The sequence below is a fragment of the Stegostoma tigrinum genome, chromosome 32, assembly GCF_030684315.1.
Source record: "Stegostoma tigrinum isolate sSteTig4 chromosome 32, sSteTig4.hap1, whole genome shotgun sequence".
In the NCBI taxonomy this organism is placed as follows: Eukaryota; Metazoa; Chordata; class Chondrichthyes; order Orectolobiformes; family Stegostomatidae; genus Stegostoma; species Stegostoma tigrinum.
Genome location: NC_081385.1, coordinates 901,846 through 927,023, shown reverse-complemented (window position 1 = coordinate 927,023; position 25,178 = coordinate 901,846). Strand labels below are relative to the sequence as shown.

The following is a 25,178-nucleotide window of genomic DNA, read 5'->3' as shown; positions in this document are numbered from 1 at the left end:
CTCTGCTACATGGATAAGGGATATAATTGATTAGGGTAATCCACAGGTGGGAGTGTCAATATAGAACCGTCAGAAATGGCTCGGGTGCCAGAAACCAATTATGTCGGGTCGATAAGGATAATTCATTTCAATTGGTGAATCTTATCCAAGTATTTGAATTTTTAAAGAATCTAGCTCTCAAGTATCTGCAGAGTAGCATATAATGCCTCGGTTTTGTTTGTGGACTTTGTAAAGAAGTGATCTATTACACAGCTCACATTTAGACAATGTCCATACTGTGCTAGGATCTATTCCCATTTGGAAGAAAATGGACTTATCAGTGATAGGCAACATGGTTTTGTGCAGGGAAGGTCATATCTTACCAACTTAATAGCATTCTTTGAGGACGTGACAAAGTTGATTATGAGGGAAAGGCTGTAGATGTCACATACATGGACTTCAGTAAGGTGTTAGATAAGGTTCCCCATGGTAGGCTGATGGAGAAAGTGAAGTTGCATGGTGTCCAGGGTGTGCTAGCTAGATGGATAAAAAACTGGCTAGGCAACAGGAGACAGAGAGTAGTAGTGGAAGGGGGTTTCTCAAATTGGAGACCTGTGACCAGTGGTGTTGCACAGGGATCTGTGCTGGGACCACTGTTCCTTGTGATATATGTAAATGATTTGGAGGAAGGTGTAGGTGGTCTGATTAGCAAGTGTGCAGATGACACTAAGATTGGTGGAGTAGCAGATAGTGAAGGGGACTGTCAGAGATTACAGCAGAATATAGATAGACCGGAGAGTTGGGCAGATAAATGGCAGATGGAGTTCAATCCGGGCAAATGCGAGGTGATGCATTTTGGAAGATCTAATTCAAGGGCGAACTATACAGTAAATGGAAAAGACTTGAGAAAATTGATGAACAGAGAGATCTGGGTGTTCAGGTCAATTGTTCCCTGAAGGTGACAATGCAGGTCAATAGGGTGGTCAAGAAGGCATATGGCATGCTTTCCTTCATTGGGCGGGGTATTGAGTACAAGAGTTGGCAGGTCATGTTGCAGTTGTATAGGACTTTGGTTCAGCCACATTTGGAGTACTGTGTACTGTTCTGGTCGCCACATTACCAAAAAGATGTGGATGCTTTGGAGAGGGTGCAGAGGAGGTTCACCAGGATGTTGCCTGGTATGGAGGGTGCTAGCTATGAAGAGAGATTGAATAGATTAGGATTATTTTCATTAGAAAGACGGAGATTGAGGGGTGACCTGATTGAGGTCTACAAAATCTTGAGGGGTATAGACAAGGTGGATAGCAAGAAGCTTTTTCCCAGACTGGGGGACTCAATTACTAGGGGTCATGAGTTCAAAGTGAGAGGAGGAAAGTTTAAGGGAGATATGCATGGAAAGTTCTTTACACAGAGGGTGGTGGGTGCCTGGAACACGTTGCCAGCGGAGGTGGTAGACACAGACACATTAGCATCTTTTAAGATGTATTTGGACAGGTACATGGATGGGCAGGGAGCAAATGGACACAGACCCTTAGAAAATAGATGTCAGGTTAGACAGAGGATCTTGATTGGCGCAGGCTTGGAGGGCCGTAGGGTCTGTTCCTGTGCTGTAATTTTCTTTGTTCTTTGTTCTTTGTTTGACACAACTAATTAATTTGGGAAAATATTAGGGAATGATGGTATTGTCATGATGGTAGCAATGAAATGAGTCATTGGTAATCAGTTTTAATACTGATGTTGGATGAGGGAAGAATGTTGCTATTTATGTATATCCCAGAGGTTCCAATGAGTTACATCAGGGAATTGGTATGGTTTGTAGTCCAACTGAAAGCTTTATAGGTGTATTGTGTGATTCAGTTGCATTGATCCCTGGATTTCCTGTTTGTGATAGATGCTGTATAGGGAATTTCAACTTAAAGTCTCCATTAATTTTGCCAACGGTTTCCTGGGGTTTAGCAATGCTGCTTTCTGGCTAGCCTGGTCGTCAAACTGAGCCATCTAATAAACCATCAGAAATCAACACTGCCCATAAAAGATAAAAAGTACTTGTCAAGACTATGCGTTCTTGATTTAATTATATCTACAAAAAGAAATAGCCACTCAGCCCTACACAGGTTTAGTTGTCTATAATTTGACAATAATGTGCCACATTGTTCTCCCCTATGAGCTAATCAGGCTGTTCCAGCCTGTGAGGAAATAGACAGTACAGGGAGCTTAAGCCTTTTCAAAACATGGTGTGTACCACGGGCCTCTTGTGCGTGCATATGTATATGTCTCAGTCCTACACACACAAGACCTCAAGAAAATATCCAGTAACAAACAGTAAATGAGTTAGTGGCCAGAGGGAGATATTGCAAAAACATGAGTTTTTAAAAGTTGGTCTCCTCTCTGGCCCCACCAACCAGGGGTTCAGCTGTGTCTCAAAACAGGTGGCAGCAGCGATGGTAGATTGTGATTCCTCATAATTTTGAATATTTTGCCAACATTACCATCTAAGTTTAGGCACATGAAATAATTGCTTGGTTGGGAAGTAAGCTATGCCTTGAACTCAGAGCAGCCAGCTTCAATATGTAACTGATGTTGGCATGGGAGCTGTGTCAGCTGGGTGACTTACAGAGGATGTGCAGAATTACAACACTACAATATGGACAAATAAATAGACAAACCAGTTACAGCTGAAAGAAAATACAGTATTTATTGAAACCAAATAAGTAGTTCATCCTCTGTTAGACGTCTCTTTTTCCTGAAAGATTTGCTGAACATTCAGTCAAGTTGCCTTAAGATCTGATAAGTCTCCTCAGCCTCGTTGCTGATCTCTGGGCAGGCAGGCTTTCTGTAAGTAATCAGATGTGACATGTTATGCTATAGACAGGCTCCTTTTGCCTACCTGCAGTCCTTGTTCCTTAAACTATGGTGTGTACAGTGTTGTGTGGCTTGGTCCTGGAATTATTCTTCTGCAAATACAAAGTGTAGCAAATGAAAAATAGGCTGACAACCATGTAGATGGCCCGAGAGACTGGGAAAAAATATATTATCAGCACCCTTTCTCCCTGAGGAAGAATATCGCAAAGAAAGTATGTCAGTGGACTGAAAGGATCACTTTGAAGGGTCTGGGCCTGAAACGTCAGCTTTTGTGCTCCTAAGATGCTGCTTGGCCTGCTGTGTTCATCCAGCTCCACACTTGTGATCTCGGATTCTCCAGCATCTGCAGTTCCCATGATCTCTGATCACAATTTTAACCTCGCTGCGAAGCCTCTTCCAGGATGCCTAAGCTGAAGAAGTTATCCTCCTCCCTCCGGACCAACCTCAGGGGATCTCTCTCCCACTGCAACTCTCTTGAAGGGTCTGGGCCTGGAACGTCAGCTTTTGTGCTCCTAAGATGCTGCTTGGCCTGCTGTGTTCATCCAGCTCCACACTTTGTTATCTTGAAGCACAAATCTTATGGTTTTTCTCATTGCAAGAGCAAACTGAACACAAATCAGGGTTGTGGATCTATTTTTGATTTGCCTTGCAAGTTCAGTCACCATTCACTGCTGATTCAGCTATAGACCCCACAAACAGCCAACAGGCTGCAGATCACAACTCATGACGAACAATGACTGCCAAGGAGTTTACTGTTGCGATAGTGTTTATTACACCATCAGTTCAGTGTGGTTTCTGACCTAGGGCCAATGCAGAATCAGTGAGGGTTGAATGTGAAACATTAAGATGTAAGTGCTTTATTCACAGTGCTGTCAGAGAGCCCTCACGTTCAAACACTTCTCCTAATCCATTTAACTGCAAAATGCTGATCCCAGCACCTTTTGTAGCAACTCAGCTTCTCCACTTTGATGAGCCTAAGAAATGATTTTGTGCAAACTAGACTTAAGCAGCCTGTACCCGAGGTGCTGGTTCCTTGTTAACATTCCTGGGACTGTACGGACTCTATTGGTGGAGGGGTCAGGTGGGGTGCAGGTCTTGTCTCCTGCATCCTGATGTCCCGTGTACGTGATTCTTCATCTGTTCAAGGCTGACGTAGACAGATTTTGAAACAGTAAGGGAATCGGGGGCTAAAGGGAAAAGGCAGAAAATTGGAGTTGAGGATTATCAGATGAGCTATGATCTCATTAAATGGCAAAGTGGACCTGATGGGCAGAATGTTTCTAGTCCTACATCTTATGATCTTTATCAATGCTTAGATAATGTGATGTTGCCGAGCTGTTAGACTGAATGGTCATCATGGCCAAGATCAAACCTGTCATGGATTGAGGACCACTCAATATCACTTCCACTGATTCGTTCACCGTACAGTTACAGCATCCTTAGGGAGTTGAGTTTAATGTAGGCAAAGTTCAGAACAAACCATGCTCTGTGTTTACTTCCAGGACCTTCTGGGAACCTATCATTGAAGTACTTCTTCAAATTTCAGTGAGCTTGCTACTGTGCAGCTGAAGCTGAATGTCAGGAAAGGGGAGGAGAATTCTCACAGCTTGAACATCTGAGACTCACTGAGTGGGATATTGTGAAACTGAAAGCTTATTTAGAACACTAAATAATGAATTGGGTCAAAATCCTAGAACTCTCTCCCCAGTGACATTGTGGATTTATACACAGCAAATGGACGTAGCTGTTCAAGGCAGAAGCTAACCACCACCTTCTCAAGGTCAACTAGGATTGGTCAATAAATGTTGACCCAGCCAGTAACACCTGAAAGGATTTGAACAAAGATGCACTAAGCCGAGCTCTAAAACCTGCAGCAATGGTAGTCTGCAATTTGCAATGCTGGCACTCTGTTTACACTTTGGACACAGTGGCAGAAAGAAGGAATTACATTATTCTGTAAAAGAGAAAGGGAAACACCAAATGGTTTCCTTATAGAACACTCATGAGCTCTACAATCTTTGCGAAAGGTGTAGGCCTTGCAGCAGGCCGTCCTCTCACAATGGAGCCTGGATGGGAGAGATTTCCTCTCAATCTACACTCACTGAGGATCATGAAAGTAATTTAAGGAAAAGAATAATTGTAGTTCACCACTACCAGCTCACAGCAATACATGGGAGACAGAAAGAGGCTGAGATAGAGTGACAAAGAATGGATTAAAAGATAGTGGAACAGACCTATAGTGAAAAATATGACACAGTTGAAGATACTCAGACTGAAAGCTAGAGACATGAGGATTCTTCACTGGAAAGTAATTTCTGCAATGCTGATTCATTTGTAGGCATGCTTTCTCATTGAGTCATGCTTTCCCACGCTGCTGGTTGTAAGGCTCTGTTCTTCCACCTCAACATCCTATTTCTGGTTTAACTTTTTAAAAATTCAATCATCATGTGATAGTATTGCTGACTGGACCAGTATCTGTTCCTCGTTCCTAGTTGTCCTTGGCACGGTAGTAGTGAGCTGCCTTCTTGAACCACTGCAGTCCAAGTGCAACACTGGTGCTGAGGTTAAAGAAGAGAATGGTAGAGGGAGAAGACACAAATTATAAAGACTGTAACTTTTTATTTTTCTGTACTTTTGACTGTGAGCTGGAATGGGAAAAATTATTTTTTTTAAAAACAAGAACTGTGGAAGGGTTGCTACACTTCTTAAAAGCAAGTTAGCAGCATTTATTGCAAGTGTTGTTTTACAATGTTGTTTGTTATAGAGTCATAGTCATAGAGTCAAACTGCAGGAAACACACCCTTCAGTCCAACTAGTCCATGCTGACCATGTTCTCAAACTAACCCAGTTGCATTTGCCTGCATTTGGCGCCTATCCTTCCAAATCTTTCCTATGTACATACCTGTCCAAATGTCTTTACAATGTTGTATCTGTGCCTGCATCTACTACTTCTTCTGGCAGTTCATTCCACACACTATATATTCTCTGTGTTAAAACGTTGCCTCTCATGTACTTTTTACATCTCCTCTCACTTTAAAAATATGCCGTCCAGTTTTGAACACCACCACTCTAGTGAAAAGGTCCTTGTTATTTGCCTTATCTATGCACGTCATGATTTTATAAACTTCTATAAGGTCAACTCTAACCCTCCTATGCTCCAAAGAAAGAAGTCCGAGCCCATCCAGCCTCACCTTACAACTCAAACTCTCCATACCGAGCAAAATCCTGGTAAATCTTTTCTGAACTTTCTCCAATTTCAGAATATCCTTCCGATAGCAGGGTGATTAGAACTGCACACGGTATACCAGAAGAGGCCCTGTTGGAGGATGAGTGATGATGTTTATTGCAGATTAAGTGTAAACCTTGGAAGTGTAAGAGATGCAACAAGTCGCTGACCTGTGGAGTGGTGACCAGTTCTCAATGACAAACGCTTTTGCCTGCCAACAACTATGTGATTGGATCTTAGGTAGCTGAACAGCTTGTCTGTGTGAATGACTATAGCCAGAAGCTATCAGGGGACCTCAGGAAATTACAGTAGGGTCCATTTAATCTGTAGTAAAAGCTCGGTAAAGTCGAACGAAAACCACCTTATTTTCCAAGATAACAAAGTGTGAAGCTGGATGAACACAGCAGGCCAAGCAGCATCTCAGGAGCACAAAAGCTGACGTTTCGGGCCTAGACCCTTCATCAGAGAGGGGGATAGGGAGAGGGTTCTGGAATAAATAGGGAGAGAGGGGGAGGTGGACCGAAGATGGAGAGAAAAGAAGATAGGTGGAGAGGAGAGTATAGGTGGGGAGGTAGGGAGGGGATAGGTCAGTCCAGGGAAGACGGACAGGTCAAGGAGGTGGGATGAGGTTAGTAGGTAGGAAATGGAGGTGCGGCTTCAGGTGGGAGGAAGGGATAGAACATAGAACATAGAACATTACAGCACTGTACAGGCCCTTCGGCCCTCGATGTTGTGCCGACCTGTCATACCGATCTCAAGCCCATCTAACCTACACTATTCCATGTACGTCCATATGCTTGTCCAATGACAACTTAAATGTACCTAAAGTTGGCGAATCTACTACCGTTGCAGGCAAAGCGTTCCATTCCCTTACTACTCTCTGAGTAAAGAAACTACCTCTGACATCTGTCCTATATCTTTCACCCCTCAATTTAAAGCTATGCCCCCTCATGCTCGCCGTCACCATCCTAGGAAAAAGGCTCTCCCTATCCACCCTATCTAACCCTCTGATTATTTTATATGCTTCAATTAAGTCACCTCTCAACCTTCTTCTCTCCAATGAAAACAGCCTCATGTCCCTCAGCCTTGGGTGAGAGGAAGAACAGGTTAGGGAGGCAGAGACAGGCTGGGCTGGTTTTGGGATGCAGTGAGGGTTTTGGGTTGCAGTGAGGGGAGGGGAGATTTTGAAGCTTGTGAAGTCCACATTGATACCATTAGGCTGCAGGGTTCCCAAGTGGAATATGAGTTGCTGTTCCCACAACCTTCGGGTGGCATCATTGTGGCATTGCAGGAGTCCCGTGATGGACACGTCATCTGAGGAATGGGAGGGGGAGTTAAAATGGTTCGCGACTGGGAGGTGCAGGGTTTGTTGCGAACCGAGCGGAGGTGTTCTGCAAAGCAGTCTCCAAGCCTCCGCTTGGTTTCCCCAATGTAGAGGAAGCCACACCGGGTACAATGGTTACAGTACACCACATTGGCAGATGTGCAGGTGAACATCTGCTTAATATGGAAAGTCATCTTGGGGCCTGGGATGGGGGTGAGGGAGGAGGTGTGGGGGCAAGTGTAGCACTTCCTGCGGTTGCAGGGGAAGGTGCCGGTTGTGGTGGGGTTGGGGCGGAGTGTGGAGCGGACAAGGGAGTCACGGAGAGAGTGGACTCTCTAGAAGGCAGACAAGGGTGGGGATGGAAAAATAGCTTGGGTGGTGGGGTCGGATTGTAGATGGCGGACGTTTCGGAGGATGATGTGTTGTATCCGGAGGTTGGTGGGGTGGTATGTGAGAACGAGAGGGATCCTCTTGGGGTGGTTGTGACGGAGGCGGGGTGTGAGGGATGTGTTGCGGGAAATACGGGAGACGCGGTCAAGGGCATTCTCGACCACTGCGGGGGAAAGTTGCGGTCCTTGAAGAACGTGGATATCTGGGATGTGCGGGAGTGGAATGCCTCATCCTGGGACCAGATGCAGCGGAGGCAGAGGAATTGGGAATTGGGGATGGAATTTTTGCAGGAGGATGGGTGGGAGGAGGTGTATTCTAGGTAGCTGTGCGAGTCAGTGGGCTTGAAATGGACATCAGTTTCGAGCTGGTTACCTGAGATGGAGACTGAGAGGTCCAGGAAGGTGAGGGATGTGTTGGAGATGCCCAGGTGAACTGAAGGTTGGGGTGGAAGGTGTTGGTGAAGTGGATGAACTGTTCAAGCTCCTCTGGGAACAAGAGGCGGCGCCGATACAGTCATCAATGTAACAGAGGAAGAGGTGGGGTCTGAAGCCTGTGTAGGTGCAGAAGAAGGACTGTTCCACGTAACCTACAAAGAGACAGGCATAGCTTGGGCCCATGCGGGTATCCATGGCCACCCCCTTTGTCTGTAGGAAGTGGGAGGAGTCGAAAGAGAAGTTGTTGAGGGTGAGGATGAGTTCGGCTAGGCGGATGAGGGTGTCGGTGGAGGGGGACTGGTTGGGCCTGTGGGACAGGAAAAAGCAGAGGGCCTTGAGGCCATCTGCATGAGGAATACAGCTGTATAGGGACTGGATGTCCATGATGAAAATGAGGTGTTGGGGGCCAGGGAATTGGAAGTTCTGGAGGAGGTGGAGGGCGTGGGTGGTGCCACAGATGTAGGTGGGGAGTTCCTGGACCAAAGGGGAGAAAATGGAGTCCAGATAGGTGGAAATGAGTTTGGTGAGGCAGTAACAGGCAGAGACAATGGGTCGACCAGGGCAGGCAGGTTTGTGGATTTTGGGAAGGAGATAGAAACGGGCCGTGCGGGGTTGGGAAACAATAATGTTGGAGGCTGTGGGTGGGAGGTTCCCTGAGGTGATGAGGTCATGGATGGTATTAGAGATGATGGTTTGGTGCTCGGGGGTGGGGTCATGATCAAGGGGGCAGTAGGAGGAGGTGTCGGAGAGTTGGCGTTTGGCCTCGGCGATTTAGAGGTCAGTGCGCCATACTACCACTGCGCCGCCCTTTTCTGTGGGTTTGATGGTGAGGTTGGGGTTGGAGCGGAAGGAGCGGAGGGCTGCCCATTCTGCGGGGGAGAGGTTGGAGTGGGTGAGAGGGGTGGAGAGGTTGAGGCGGTTAATGTCTCGACAGCAGTTGGAAATGAAGAGGTTGAGGGAGGGTAGGAGGCTTGGGTGTGGTGTCCAGGAGGAGGACTTGTGTTGGAGGCATGTGAAGGGGTCAGTGGAGGGAGGGTTCAGCTCCCGTTTAGAGAAGTAAGGTGGAGGCGAAGGCGGCGGAAAAACTGCTCGATGTCCAAACGTGACTGGTATTCGTTGATGTGTGGGTGGAGGGGGACAAAGGTGAGCTTATTTTCCATCTGCTATTGCTGCAAGCTGTTGCTTTTGACCAGTGGGTGAGAGACTGTAGGATTTGTGAACCAGTCATTCTGTGCTTCCTAGAAGGAAGTGGAAAACAACTGCACTGCAAGAGAGAGATCGACAAACAGCAAATCATGACAATCAAAATGACCTTCTTAATGAATCCTGTAGATAGGGGCCATTGAACTGATCTGCACAAATTTCTTAATTGGTAACTTTTGACATAAAAAGTCATTTTGAGTTTTGTTTCTTTGCCAATTACAAAAACACTGAATTTTCCAACTGCTGTTATATCCTTGACCTGATATATGAACTGTGCACTGTGCGCTCCCTGTCTCCTCTCTCATAAGTCTACTGTTTTCTCTCAGGTTTTACCATTTTCTCAAAAACAATAATCACCAACATCATAAACGTACAGGTAAAATGATGTAATTTACAGCACAGACTAAGACCATTTAGTTCATCAAGCTTGTACTGTTACACAATAATTAACTTAGAGAAAAACCTCTCATGGAGTTTTACAAGGTACAGCTGAGCAGGAAGTAGAGGACATTTTAACTGAAACTGTAGCAGTTCGGGAAATACACTGCCATGATCAATAATAGGAAATCATTCTGGACCAGGACATCATGGAATGAAACTCACAGCTAAGGGAAAAATTTTGAATTCAATATTACTCATTGCTTGTTTATATCCCATTGCAGATTAAAAATGGCATGTTTCACAATACTGATAACTGCATTTAACAGGTTTGTATACTGTAGTAGCACTTACGGTGCAGATTGTGTCATTCTCTTTGGTTTATATGGAAGAGCCAATAGTTCTTTCTGTGAAAGAGAAAGTTGTAAGTGATTCAAATCACTAATATTCAGTCATATCCAAAGAAAGCAATAATCTGACTTCTTATAAAAGTAGAGATAAAGGCAGAGATATAGAGTGTGTGAAACAGAGTGAGTGAGTATGTGTGATAACAAGGTGTAGAGCTGGATGAACACAGCAGGCCAAGCAGCATCAGAGGAGCAGGAAGGCTTTACATCTGAAGCATTCACAAAATGAACCCTCTATTACAAAAACATGGTCTAACAGCTCCACATAAGGTAACTTAACAACCCAATCTATTAGTGTAGTTACCGGGTCTATACTGGGCATCATCCCAATTAATTCAGACAGCCTCAAAGAGTGTGCACAAGAAAATTTTCTGTTTCAGAATCTGGATGTACTTACTAGATCTACGTGATCCACTCTTGGAAAATAGGGCAGGGAAGCTGACTGAGGTATCATTGGGAAGGCACTTTGGGGCCAGTGACCATAATTCTATTAGTTTTAGAATATTGATGGAAAAGGATAGACTGGATCTAAAAGTTAAAGTTATAGATTGGAGGAAGGTGAATTTTGATGGTATTAGGCAAGAACTTTCTAAAATTGATTGGGGGGGGATGTTTACAGACGGCTAGAAAACGGAAAGCCTTCAAAGATGAGATAACGAGACCCCTGAGTCAATATATTACTGTTCGGGTGAAGGGTAAGGCTGGTAGGTGTAAGGAATGCTGGGTGACGAGAGAAATGGAGGTCTTGGTTAAGAAAAAGGAAGCATATGTCAGGTATAGACAGCAGGGATCGAGTGAATCCTGAGAAGAGTATAAGGGCAGTGGGAGTATACTTAAGAGCGAAATCAGGAGGGCAAAAAGGGGACATAAGATAGCTTTGGCAAATAGGGTTAAGGAGAATCCAGAGAGATTCTACAAATACATTAAGGACAAAAGGTAACTAGGGACAGAATAGGACCCCTTAAAGAACAGCAAGGCGCCTATGTGTGGAACTGCAGGAGATGGGGGAGATACTAAATGATTATTTTGCATCAGTGTTTAAAGTGGAGAAGGATATGGAAGATAGAGAACATGGGGAAATAAATAGTGACATATTGAAAAATCTCCATATTACCGAGGAGGAGCTGGAGTCTTAAAATGCATAAAGGTGGATAAATCCCTAGGATCTGATCAGGTGTATCTTAGAACTCTGTGGGAAGTGAGGGAAGATATTGCTGGGCTTCTTTCAGAGATATTTGTAGCACCAATAGCCACAGGTGAGGTGCCGGAAGACTGCAGGTTGGCTAATATTGTACCACCAATTAAGAAAGGTCTTTAGGAAAAGCAGGGAACTATAGACCCATGAGCCTGACATCGGTGGTGGGCTTGTTGTCGAAGAGAATCCTAAGAGACAGGATTTACCAGCATTGGGAAAGGCAAGGACTGATTAGGAACAGTCAACAATGGCTTTGTGCATGGGAAATCGTGTCTCACTAACTTGACTGAGTTTTTTTTTGAAGAAGTAATGAAGAGGCTTGATCAGAGCAGTGGATGTGATCTATATAGTTTTCAGTAAGGCACTCATAGAACATAGAACATAGAAAAGTACAGCACAGTACAGGCTCTTTGGCCCATGATGTTGTGCCGTGGAATATTCCTAATCCAAACATAAAATAACCTAACCTACATTCCCCTCAATTCACTGCTGTCCATGCGCATGCCCAGCAGTCGCTTAAATGTCTCTTATGACTACCACTGGTAAACTATTCCATGCACTCACAACTCTCTGGGTGAAGAACCTCCCTCTGACGTCTCCTCTATACCTTCCTCCTAACACCTTAAAACTATGACCCCTCGTGGCAGTCAATCCTGCCCTGGGGAAAAGTCTCTGGCAATAAGGTTCCTCATGGTAGACTGTTTAGCAAGTTGAGATCACTTCAAACACAGGCAGAGCTCGCTACTTGGACACAGACCAGCTGTGTGCCATAAGGATCAGTGCTGGGTTCACTGTTTTTTGTCATTTATATAAATGATTTGGATGTGAACAAAAGAGGAATAGTTTACAGATGATATTAAAATTGGAGGTGTATTGGACAGTGATGAAGGTTACTTCAGAGTACAATGGGATCTTGATCAGATGGGCCAATGAGCTGAGGAGTGCCAGATGGAATATAATTTAGGCAAATGTAAGGCACTGCATTTTGGAAAGGCAAATCAGTCCAGGGCTTATACACTTAATGGTAAGGTCCTGGGGAGTGTTGCTGAACAAACAGATCTTGGAGTGCAGATTCACAGTTGCAGGTAGACAGGATAGTGAAGAGGGTGTTTGGTATGCTTGCCTTTATTGGTCAACACATAGAAGGGAGGGTCATGTTGCAGCTGTACAGGACATTGGTTAGGCCATTTTTGGAATACTGTGTACAGTTCTGGTCTCCCTGCTATTAGGAAGGATGTTGTGAAACTAGAGAGTGTTCAGAAAAGATTTACAAGGATGTTGCCAGGATTAGCGGGAGAGGCTGAATAGGCTGGGGCTATCTACCCTGGAGCGTTAGAGACTGAGGCATTACCTTATGGAGTTTTATAAAATCATGAAGGGCATAGAGAGAGTAAATAAGCAAGGTATTTTCCCTGGGGTGGGAAGTCCAAAACCAGAGGGCATAGGTTTAAGGTGAGAGGGGAAAGACATAAAAGGGACCTAAGGGGCAACTTTTTCATGAAGCATGTGGTACATTTAAAAGGCATCTGAATGGATATATGAATAGGAAGGGTATAGAGGGATATGGACCAAATGCTGGCAAATGGAACTAGATTGAGATGGGATATCTGGTCAGCAGAGGTGGGTTGGACAAAAGAGACCATTTCTGTGCTGTATATCTCTGTGACTCTATGACTATCATTTGCCTAATATAGTCACGTAAGCAGAGTCTGAATACCCAAAAATATACACAATGAAGGAGTGGATACAGCATACTTCAATTTATTCACAACAAATCAAGACAATTGCATATTTACAGATAAGCAGCAATACTCAGTGTACACCAAAATTTTAATTTAGGAGCAAGTCAGAGGTGTGTATGCTTATGAAGTCACACTGAAGGAAGCTGTTTAACCTGGACACAAACATAGGAATGGGAGTCGGAGCTGGTGGTGCTTGTTACACAGTTTATGCATTGACAGGGTGGAATGGCTGTATTTGCTGTCTCAAATACATCTATATTGCAGTAGAGGTTGTATTTCAATATATTCACAGTTCAAAGAGGCTAATTGGGCTTCATCTAAGCGCTGAGTGTATTAGGATGAAGATGCTGGTTTATTGGGCCTGCGTTCTCAGGCTGCGAAACACGAACACCTTACAATCATCTCAAAAGGAAGCTCGATTATTTATTCATCTTCATTGCTTTCAGCGCAATCTTAGTTTTCCATGGAATGATAGAATCACAAATCAAAGACAAATCTCCCAATGATTATTAGCACTGACCAGGGGGCATATTTGTACAATTGAAGACAGACTCAAGAATACAAGAGTGAAGTGATCCATTTTGGGAGGTAAAATGCAAGAGGAAAGTATACTGTGAATGGCCAGACTATGAGGAGTGTTATAATACAGAGGGATCTTAGGTTCCAAGCCCATAGCTTCCCAAATGTGGCAAGACAAGGAGATAAGGTCATAAAGAATACATGGGGCATGCCTGCCTTCATCAGTTGGGACAATGAATATAAAAGTTGACAAGTCATGCTACAACTGTAAAATATTTTAATCTGGACACATTTGGAGTACTGTGCACAAATCTGGTCACCACATTACAGGAAGGATTTGGAGGCTTTGGAGAGGGTGTAGAAGAAGTTTACCGGGATGTTGTCTGGATTGAAGGGTATTAGCTATAAGGAGAGTTTGGAGAAACCTGGATTGTTTTTGCCAGACTGTCGGAGAGTGAACGACAACCTGATAGAAGTATATAAAATTATGAGGGGCATGGTTAGGGTGGATAGTCAGAATTTCTTTCCCAGGTTGGAAATGTCAAATACTACAGGACATAGGTTTAAGGTGAGAGGGAGCAAGTTTAAAGGAGGTGTGTGATGAAAAGTTTTTACACAGAGGGCGGAAGATGAAATAACTCCTCAGAAGCCAGTATCCTATCACCAAGTCACCCTTTATTTATATGTGGAGAGTCCTTGACACTGATTCAGCTCCCTCAGAGCCAGCTCTCAGAGTGTCAGGATGTCTGACACAATTGTTTATAACCAGACTAGATTAACAGCCCCAATTAGGGAACTCGTATCTATATTGTTCACTGGGCACAATGATTATAGTAGGTACATGGAATGTGCTGACAGGGGAGACGATAGAAGCAGATACGATAGCAAAGTTTAAGAGGCATTTAGACAGACACATGTACAGGCAGAGATTAGAGGGATACAGACCATGTGCAGGCAGATAGGATTGGTTTAGAATAGCATCAACATTGGCACAGATATGTGGGCCACAGGGCCTGTCCTGTGTACTGTTCTATGTCATTATGAAGGTGAGGTAGCTGGAGCCAGGTGACAGGTACCCAAAACCTCACTCCAATGTTGCTGGCAAGTGTGATGTGAAAGCCCTAAGCAGCACCTTTTTTATTCCTAGAAGACAGGAACCAACAAGAAGAAGGAATGGTGACAACACGTGTGAGCGAGCATACACAACCATGATGGAGAGTAACTACAGCAGCTTGGCACCAAGCTCCAACACCAAAACCATAATGACACCTGGATCTCATTACAGAAACTGCCTCTCATTGATTGGTTTCTTCAGCCATCAGTCAAAGTTCATCACATGAATCTACTCAATTCTCAGTCAATTCTTATCATGCTACATAGATGGAAGGAAGCTGATACAGTAGCTTAGGAGAAGTAATCAAGATGAAATTCTCAGATGAACCAAAGCATAAATCTTCAACAAAAGATGTTTGATCCGTTTGCCTTTATTAGTCAGTGCATTCAGTATAGGAGTCGGGAGGTCATGTTGCAGCTGTACAGGACCTTAGTTAGGGCTACTTTGGGAATACTGTGTTCAATTCTGGTCTCCCTGCACCAGGAAGGATGTTGTGAAACTTGAAAGAGTTCAGAAAAGATTTACAAGGGTTGGAGGATTTGAGCTACAGGGAGAGGCTGAATAGGCTGGAGCTATTCTCGTTGGAGTGTCAGAGGCTGGAGGGTGACCTTATAGAGGTTTATGCAATTAGGAGGGGCATGAATAGGGTGAATAGCAAAGGCCTTTTCCCCAGAGAGCGGCATAGGTTTAAGGTGAAAGATTCAAAAGGGGCCTAAGGGGGAACATTTTCACACAGAGTATGGTATGTAAATGGAATGAGCTTCCATAGGAAGTGGTGGAGGTTGGTACATTTACAACATTTAAAACACGTCTGGATGGGTATATGAATAGGAAAGTTTTAGAGGAATATGGGTCAAATGCTGGCAAATGGTATTAGATTAATTCAGGATTCTGTTTGGCATGAACGATTTGAACAGAAGGGTCTGTTTCTGTGCTGTATAGCTCTATGACGCTATTACTAATTTATCAGTACGATGTGGAGGCATTGGTGTCAGACTGGGGGTGGACAAGGTCAGAAATCACATGACACCAGGTTACAGTCCAACAGGTTTATCTGAAAACACAAGCTTTCGGAGCCTCAGTCCTTCTCCAGGTGTTAGTGAGAGAGGTAGTATCAGGTCTTTTATTTTTAAATTCTATGTCTGATACTACTCCTCTCACTAACACCTGGAGAAGGAATGAGGCTCCAAAATTTTGTGTTTTCAAAGAAACCTGTTGGACTGTAATCTGGTGTTGTGTGATTTCTAATTTTTCAGCAGGCTGAGAACACATGAAGGAAATTCTGAAAAAAACTGTGTTCATAAGAACTCCAATGAAAATGTCTGCAGGAGAATTACATTTCTTGATTTCTGCATAGCACAAGTGTTTCACACAGGATTTTAATAACTTTGATTCTGAAGCACTCTGCTAAATCAAGTTGCTTCTTGGGTGCAGTATGTATTTAGAGGGACTAGCAGCCTTCAGATGAACATCTTTATGTACAAGTTGTCAAGTGAATTGACTGTGAATGCATCATAATCAGTTGACTTTGTGCTTTTCTTATTAAATCATTAAGTAGCTATCAGGAGCGGGCACCTTCATTAATTTCTTTCCCAGGAGGGTGTGCTAAAACAATGACTGGCCGAATAGATTTAGATGCTGCTAAATGACACTAAACCAGACAGTGGACTAGAGTTGGGACATTCTGATCTCTCTGGCTCAGTTACAATGGACCAATAGAACCATTGTATGTTGATCCACCAGATTTTGAAGTAATTAACGAAAGGAAAACAGTTTGTCCTCATTAATATGATACAGGAACTTGTACAATGTCATTTTCAGACTATGAAGAGGCAATGGCAGTAATATCACCTCCCACATAATAACTGACGAATCAGAGAAAAACATCTTCTACCACGCACTCCACATTAAACATTTGGAAGAACCACTATCCCATGCAGCAATTTGTTTCAGGCCATTTTCAGGACAACTTCAACCCATTCTACCCTAGAATGAGAGGCACTGGCCTGCTCCAATGATATCTCAGAGAGGGTGCTTCTGAATTCACTGGTGCAATGTAGTGCAATTGTTAAATATCCAATCATTTGTGCTATAGATTTATCCATTTCTTAAGTGTCATTTTCTTGTTTTCCAAGAAGAGCAAAGGAACGATGGAAAAGAGCAGCTCCAGCAGTATCTCACTTCCAAATTAAGAATGGAATTCTGTGGTCTGGAAGAGGGGTGTTTGTGTAATCCCTGTGTACCATTTCAATAATCTTGGCTTCTTCTGACAGGAACAAATATGGACAAAATTGACTCTTGTGAAACCAAATTACAGCATGTAGGCTTTATTTATCTGAATGCTTTTTTGAGAATTCCAGGGTCAAACCTAATTAATCAAATAAAACACAATCCTTCAGATGTTGAAAATCTGTTTATAAACAGAAAGTGCTAGAGAAATTCAGTAGGTGTGGCAGTATCCATGGACAGAGAAACAGAGTTAATGTTTCGAGTCCGATATGACTTCAGAAATGAGTCATATTTGACAAGAAATGTTAATTCTGTTTTTCTCTTGATCTTATTTAACTTGTTATTGTCACACATACTTAAGTACAGTGAAAAGTTTTGTTCTGCGTGCAGTACAGGCAGATCTTACCATATGAAGTGTATTAGGATGATAGAAGAGAGAGAAGAATCCAATGTTGCAGCTGCAGAGAAGGTGCATGGAGACCAAGATAAACATTGAATTTAAAATTTGAGAGGTCCATTCAGAAGTTGAATAACAGTGGGGAAGAAGCTGTTCTTGAATCTTTTAATACGTGTGTTCAAATTTTTTATCTTCTGCCTGATGAAAGGGGGTGAAAGAGAATATAACTGGGATTGGAGAGAACTTGGATATGTTGGTTGCTTTCCTGAGATGGCGGAAAGTATAGATAATGTCAATGGATGGGAGGCCGGTTCAGAGATGGCCTGGGCTGTATTCACGACACTCTGCAGTTCCTTGCAGTCTAGGGAAGAGCAGTTGCCAAACCACGCTGTGATGTATTCAGATAGAATGCTTTCTATGGTACACCTATAAAAATTGTTAAGAGTCCCTGTGGACATGCTGAATTTCCATAGCCTCCTGAGGAATTAAAGATGTTGTTGTGCTTTCTTGACCATTGCGTCAACATGGGTCGATCAGGACTGATTGTTGGTGATTGTCACGCTCAGAAACTTGACACTCTTGACCATCTCAATCCCAGCACCATTAATGCTGATAGGGATGTGCCCTCCAACTGCTTCCTGAAGTCAATAACCAGCTCTTTCATTTTGCTGAAATCAATGGAGAGATTGTTGTCTTTACACCAAGCCACTAAGCATTCAATACATTTCCTGTATTCTGTTTGATTGTTGTTTGAGATTTGCCCTACAACAGTGCTGTTGTCAGCAAACTTGTAAACGGAGTTGGTGCAGAGTTTGGCCACACAGTTGTAAATATAGTAGGGGGCTGAGTATGCAGCCTGGTTGGGCACCGGTGTTGAGGATTATGGTGGAGGAGGTGTTGTCTCCTATTCTGACTGATTGTAGTCTATTAGTCAGGAGGTTGAAGATCTAGTTGCAGAGGGAGCCAAGACCTCAGAGTTTAAGAGATGAAAGTGTTTGGAATTATGGTGTTGGAGGTGGAACTGTAAACAATAAATAGTAGCCTGATGTAGGTATCCTTGTTATCCAGATGTTCCAGGAATGAGTGGAGGGTCAGGGCGATGGCATTTGCTGTGGGCCTGTTGTGCCATGACTAACATCTCAAAGCACTTCAAAATTATGGAGGTCAGAGCCACCAGGCGGTAGTCATTGAGGCACACTGCTATGATTTTTCTTTGGCACCAAGATGATGGTGATCTTCTTGAAGCAAGTGGAGAGGTTGAAGATATCTGTGAATACTCCTGCAGGTAGTCCACACAGGATTTGAGTGCACGGCTGGGGACGCCATCTGGGCTGGTCGCTCTTCGTGGGTTCACTCTCAAGAAGTCAATTTAACGTCTGCCATGATGACTGAGGGTACAGGTGCATCAGAGACTGTTAGAATAGACAACATTTTTCCATTGACTCTCTGTTCAAAGTGAGTGTAGAATTCATTGAGCTCATTGGGTAGGGATGTACTGTTTCCCACAATTCTGTTTCTCTTCACTTTGTGGCCCATTATGCAGTGTGAGCCTTGCCACAACTGACAGGCTTCTGTGTAGTTAGTCTGGGTCTCAAGCTTAGTTTGGCATTGCCACTGGGCATCACTGATAGCCTTACAAATGGTGCACCTGGATTTCCTGTATAGGCTCAGACCTGGACTTCAGTAAGCATAGAATACCTACAGCGTGGAAGCAGGCCATTCAGCCTATTGAGTCCACACGGACCCTCTGAAGAGCATCCCAACCACACGCCCACCCCTACCCTATACCTGTAACCCTGCAATTCCCACATCTAATCCACCTAGCCTACACATCCCTAGAACTATGGGCAATTTATCATGGCCAATCAACCTATCCTGCACGTCTTTAGACTGGGAAACTGAAGCACCTGCAGGAAGCCCAAGCAGACACAGGGAGAATGTGCAAAGACAGTCGCCCGAGGGTGGAATCGAACCCATGTCCCTGAAGCTGTGAGGAAGCAGTGCTAACCAGAGGCACATGCTGCCACAGGGAGTGGATCTCCTGGTTCATCCATGTTTTCCAGTTGGCGAACATTCGGATTAACTGCATAGATGCTGCGAGACCAACTGAGTTTCTCCAGCAATTTCCATTACTATTTCAGATTAATGGTGAACTGAAGGAAAAGCAGAGTGACCTAGATGGAAGTGATAATGGTGAACTGCAGATGCTGGAGAATCCAAGATAATAAAATGTGAGGCTGGATGAACACAGCAGGCCCAGCAGCATCTCAGGAGCACAAAAGCTGACGTTTCGGGCCTAACCCAACATCAGAGCTCTCTGATGAAGGGTCTAGGCCCGAAACGTCAGCTTTTGTGCTCCTGAGATGCTGCTGGGCCTGCTGTGTTCATCCAGCCTCACATTTTATGACCTAGATGGAAGAAATGGTTTCTTAATTAACGATAATTACTGATGCATTTGAACTTCATCACCTGGGAACCTAATCAATAAAAAAAATGACAAGTTGGATTACAGTGGGATGTTCAGTCAACATATTGTCAGTGCATGTCTCCATCTGGACTTTGTCCAGTGCCACCTACAGTCTGATTTCTATTTCTGGTACACACTGACCCATGTGCCTTAACACAGCCTGCATCATCTGAAGAATTAATTATTTCTCTTACCCGTATTCTTTCCTCCCTCTGTTTATTAATTAACTCCAGAATCTCTTCTCGTTTCTTAGCCTGTAGAAAGAAAGAATGATTACAGTGATTCCTTTTATTTATTCAATTCTCTATCCCCCAACTCCAGGGAGCTTAAACAATTTCTGTGTCTTCGAGTGCCGGTGCCTTCCATTTCTGGTTGCAGCAGCAGTGCGAGCGGGAGCTTGGAGCAGGAGCCTGTTGGGAAGCCGGTGAGCCACGGTTTTTGAATCTTTAAAAAGCTTACCTCGTGAATAGGCGGAGGGACGCTGAGCAGGAGCTGACACGGGAAACACTACCCGGGTAGTGTTTCCCACCCATCCTCCTCCTCGAACCAAAAAAAAGGTTCTGTGTGCCTGATTGGTAAGGGAAGAAGTTTATTTTTTATTCTTTATTTTTTAAGTCTTGGGAATTTAGAATAATGGGAATGGAGGTCAGGGCAGTTGAATGTTCCTCCTGCAGAATGTGGGAGGTAAGGGTCACCACTAGTGTCCCTGCTGACTACATCTGCGGGAAGTGCACCCAACTCCAGCTCCTCGTTAACCGCGTTAGGGAACTGGAGCTGGAGCTGAATGAACTTCGGATCATTCGGGAGGCAGAGGGGGTTATTGAGAGGAGTTACAGGGAGGTAGTCACTCCTCAAGTACAGGAAAAAGGCAGATGGATTATGGTCAGGGGACAGAAAGGGAACCGGCAGGCAGTGCAGGGATCCTCTGCGGCCATTCCCCTCAACAATAAGTATACTGTTTTGGATTCTGTTGGGGGGGGAATGACTTACCGGGGAAAGCAGTGGGGCACAGGTCTCTGCAACAGAGTCTGCCCCTGCTGCTCAGAAGGGAAGGGGGAAGAGGAGCAGAGCATTAGTCATTGGGGACTCCATAGTTAGGGGAACAGATAGGAGGTTCTGTGGGGATGAGAGAGACTCACGGTTGGTGTGTTGCCTCCCAGGTGCCAGGGTGCGTGATGTCTCTGATCGTGTTTTTGGGATTCTTAAGGGGGAGGGGGAGCAGACCCAAGTCGTGGTCCACATTGGCACCAATGACATAGGTAAGAAGAGAGATGGGGATTTAAGGCAGAAATTCAGGGAGCTAAGATGGAAGTTGAGAGCTAGGACGAACAGATTTGTTGTCTTTGGGTTGTTGCCCGTGCCACGTGCTAGTGAGGCGAGGAATAGGGAGAGAGAGGAGTTGAACATGTGGCTACGGGGATGGTGCAGGAGGGAGGGTTTTGGATTCTTGGATAATTGGGGCTCTTTCTGGGGTAGGTGGGACCTCTACAAGCAAGATGGTCTTCACCTGAACCAGAGGGGTACCGATATCCTAGGGGGGAAATTTGCTAAGGCTGTTCGGGTGGGTTTAAACTAATTCAGCAGGGGGATGCGCACCAAAATTGTAGTTCGACTATAGAAAAGGTTGAAAGTAGGGTGGTCCGAAATAAAGTTTCAGGGAAGCAAGATGGCACCGGCAAGCAAGAAGTTGAATTGAAGTGTGTCTACTTCAATGCCAGGAGCGTCTGGAATAAGGTGGGTGAACTTGCAGCATGGGTTGGTACCTGGGACTTCGATGTTGTGGCCATTTCGGAGACATGGATAGAGCAGCGACAGGAATGGCTGTTGCAGGTTCCGGGACTTAGATGTTTCATTAAGAACAGAGAAGATGGTAAAAGGGGCGGAGGTGTGGCATTGTTGGTCAAGGACAGTATTACAGTTGCAGAAAGGATGTTTGGGGACTCGTCAACTGAGGTAGTATGGACTGAGGTTAGAAACAGGAAAGGAGAGGTCACCCTGTTGGGAGTTTTCTATAGGCCTCCAAATAGTTCCAGAGATATAGAGGAAAGGATAGCAAAGATGATTCTCGATAGGAGTGAGAGAGACAGGGTAGTTGTCATGGGGGACTTCAACTTTCCAGATATTGACTGGGAACACTATAGTTCGAGTACTATAGATGGGTCAGTTTTTGTCCAGAGTGTGCAGGAGGGCTTCCTGACACAGTATGTAGATAGGCCAACAAGGGGCGAAGCCACATTAGATTTGGTACTGGGTAAAGAGCCCGGCCAGGTGTTAGATTTGGAAGTCGGTGAGCACTTCGGTGATAGCAATGACAATTCTATTATGTTTACTTTAGTGATGGAAAGGGATAGGTGTATACCACTGGGCAAGAGTTATAGCTGGGGGAAAGGCAATTACAATGAGATTAGGCAAGATTTAGGGAGCATAGAATGGGGAAGGAAACTGCAGGGGATGGGCACATTAGAAATGTGGAGCCTATTCAAGGAAAAGCTCCTGTGTGTCCAGATAAATATGTACCTGTCAGGCAGGGAGGAAGCTGTAGAGTGCAGGAGCTGTGGTTTACGAAGGAGGTGGAATCTCTGGTCAAGAGGAAGAAGGAGGCTTATTTTAGGATGAGATGTGAAGGCTTAGTTAGGGTACTTGAGGGCTACGAGGTAGCCAGGAAAGACCTAAAGAGAGAGCTCAGAAGAGCCAGGAGGAGACATGAGAAGTTGTTGGCGGATAGGATCAGGGTAAACCCTAAGGCTTTCTATAGGTATTTAAGGAATAAAAGAGTGACGAAAGTAAGATTAGGCCCAATCAAGGATAGTAGTGGTAAGTTGTGTGTGGAGTCAGATGAGATAGGGGAAGCGCTAAATGAATATTTTTCAACAGTATTCACTCTAGAAAACGACAATGTTGTCGAGGAGAATACTGAGATACAGGCTACTAGACTAGGTGGGATTGAGGTTCACAAGGAAGATGTATTAGAAATCCTTCAGAAGGTGAAGATAGATAAGTTCCCTGGGCCGAATGGGATTTATCCTCGTATCCTCTGGGAAGCCAGGGAGGAGATTGCCGAGCCTTTGGCATTGATCTTTAACTCGTCATTGTCTGCAGGAATAGTTCCAGATGACTGGAGGATAGCAAATGTGGTTCCCCTGTTCAAGAAGGGGAGTAGAGACAACCCTGGTAATTATAGACCAGTGAGCCTTACCTCAGTTGTTGGTAAAGTGTTGGAAAAGGTTATAAGAGATAAGATTTATAATCATCTAGAAAAGAATAAATTGATTAGGGATAGTCAGCATGGTTTTGTGAAGGGAAGGTCGTGCCTCACAAACCTTATTGAGTTCTTTGAGAAGGTGACGACACAGGTAGATGAGAGTAAACCGGTTGATGTGGTGTATATGGATTTCAGCAAGGCGTTCGATAAGGTTCCCCACAGTAGGCTATTGTACAAAATGCGGAGGAATGGAATTGTGGGAGATATAGCAGTTTGGATTGGAAATTGGCTTGCTGAAAGAAGACAGAGGGTGGTGGTTGATGGGAAATGTTTATCCTGGAGACCAGTTACTAGTGGTGTACCGCAAGGGTCGGTGTTGGGTCCACTGCTGTCTGTCATTTTTATAAATGACCTGGATGAGGGCGTAGAAGGATGGGTTAGTAAATTTGCAGACGACACTAAGGTCGGTGGAGTTGTGGATAGTGACGAAGGATGCTGTAGGTTGCAGAGAAACATAGATAAGCTGCAGAGCTGGGCTGAGAGGTGGCAAATGGAGTTTAATGCAGACAAGTGTGAGGTGATGCACTTTGGTAGGAGTAACCGGAAGGCAAAGTACAAGGCTAGTGGTAAGATTCTTAGTAGTGTAGATGAGCAGAGAGATCTCGGTGTCCATGTACGCAGATCCTTGAAAGTTGCCACCAGGTTGACAGGGCTGTTAAGAAGGCGTACAGTGTTTTAGCTTTTATTAATAGAGGTATCGAGTTCCGGAACCAAGAGGTTATGCTGCAGCTGTACAAAACTCTGGTGCGGCTGCACTTGGAGTATTGTGTACAGTTCTGGTCACCGCATTATAAGAAGGATGTGGAAGCTTTGGAAAGGGTGCAGAGGAGATTTACTAGGATGTTGCCTGGTATGAAGGGAAGGTCTTACGAGGAAAGGCTGAGGGACTTGAGGCTGTTTTCGTTAGAGAGAAGAAGGTTGAGAGGTGACTTAATTGAAGCATATAAAATAATCAGAGGGTTAGATAGGGTGGATAGGGAGAGCCTTTTTCCTCGGATGGTGACGGCGAGCACGAGGGGGCATAGCTTTAAATTGAGGGGTGAAAGATATAGGACAGATGTCAGAGGTGGTTTCTTTACTCAGAGAGTAGTAAGGGAATGGAACGCTTTGCCTGCAATGGTAGTAGATTCGCCAACTTTAGGTACATTTAAGTCATCATTGGACAAGCATATGGACGTACATGGAATAGTGTAGGTTAGATGGGCTTGAGATCGGTATGACAGGTCGGCACAACATCGAGGGCCGAAGGGCCTGTACAGTGCTGTGATGTTCTATGTTCTATGTTTATTCAATTAACAAAAGCAACTTCAGTTTTGGGTATTTGATATCATTACTAAATCCTATTCACAAAGCACGATCACACGTAGAGAAGATCCAAATAACTTCCAAATCTCACCAAGTTGCGACAAAGACAAATGCAGCAGCCCATCCTGGAACATGCAAGATCCAGTAACCCTATTTTTCATCAAGTGTGGAAGAAAATTCTTCCATGTTCTTCATTGAGCAATGGCATAAGATGTAAAACATCCAGTTTACAAATTGACCAGCCAGAAACCATTAGGTCGAGTGCCTTTGGAACTCTCTTCCTGAAGAATTGGTGAAGGCAGAGTCCTTCAATATTTTTAAGACAAAGGCAGAAAGATTGTTGTTAAGCAGGACAGTAAAAAAAATTGTCAGGGATAAGCAGAAATGCAGATTTCAGGTTACAGTCAGGCCAGCCATCTTTTAATTAAATAGAGAAGCAGGCTTGATGATCTGAATGGCCTACTCCTGTTCCTAATTCTTAATAATGTAACAATGATTTTCCTTTGTAACATTGCAGGATTTCAATAATACATAGAACTAGAGGGATTTCTGTGATTAATTAACATGTTTAATGCAGTTCCAATTGTTCTGTCATTTCCCATCCTAATGTCACACAACTTCCTTCTGCAAAGTCCAGTGATAGTGAAATTTTCAGCAATAACACAATAACAGCCTTTCAATATGCTCCATCCATATTATTCCAACCAAACTTTTATCCATTGTTCTCTTCTTTTTATTAGCATAA

General features: G+C 44.1%; 1 protein-coding gene across 4 annotated transcripts in view; it reads right to left on the bottom strand.

Annotated features, from left to right (window-relative positions):
* Positions 1-2,648: 2,648 nt before the first annotated feature.
* The window catches only part of hoatz (HOATZ cilia and flagella associated protein), a 75,253-nt gene continuing 52,723 nt past the window's right edge, over positions 2,649-25,178 (bottom strand). Inside the window, exons 4-7 of one of the 4 annotated variants that reach the window (XM_048562448.2) lie at positions 20,061-20,120; positions 10,151-10,203; positions 6,033-6,157; positions 2,649-2,812 (exon numbers count right to left, since the gene is read on the bottom strand). In XM_048562448.2, coding sequence (XP_048418405.1) covers positions 6,034-6,157; positions 10,151-10,203; positions 20,061-20,120 — 237 coding nt within the window. In that variant the 3' untranslated portion in view covers positions 2,649-2,812; position 6,033. Of the gene's footprint in view, positions 2,813-6,032; positions 6,158-10,150; positions 10,204-15,963; positions 18,812-20,060; positions 20,121-25,178 lie in introns of those variants that run through there. The other 3 variants (XM_048562449.2, XM_048562451.2, XM_048562450.2) reach the window with 3 other exon arrangements.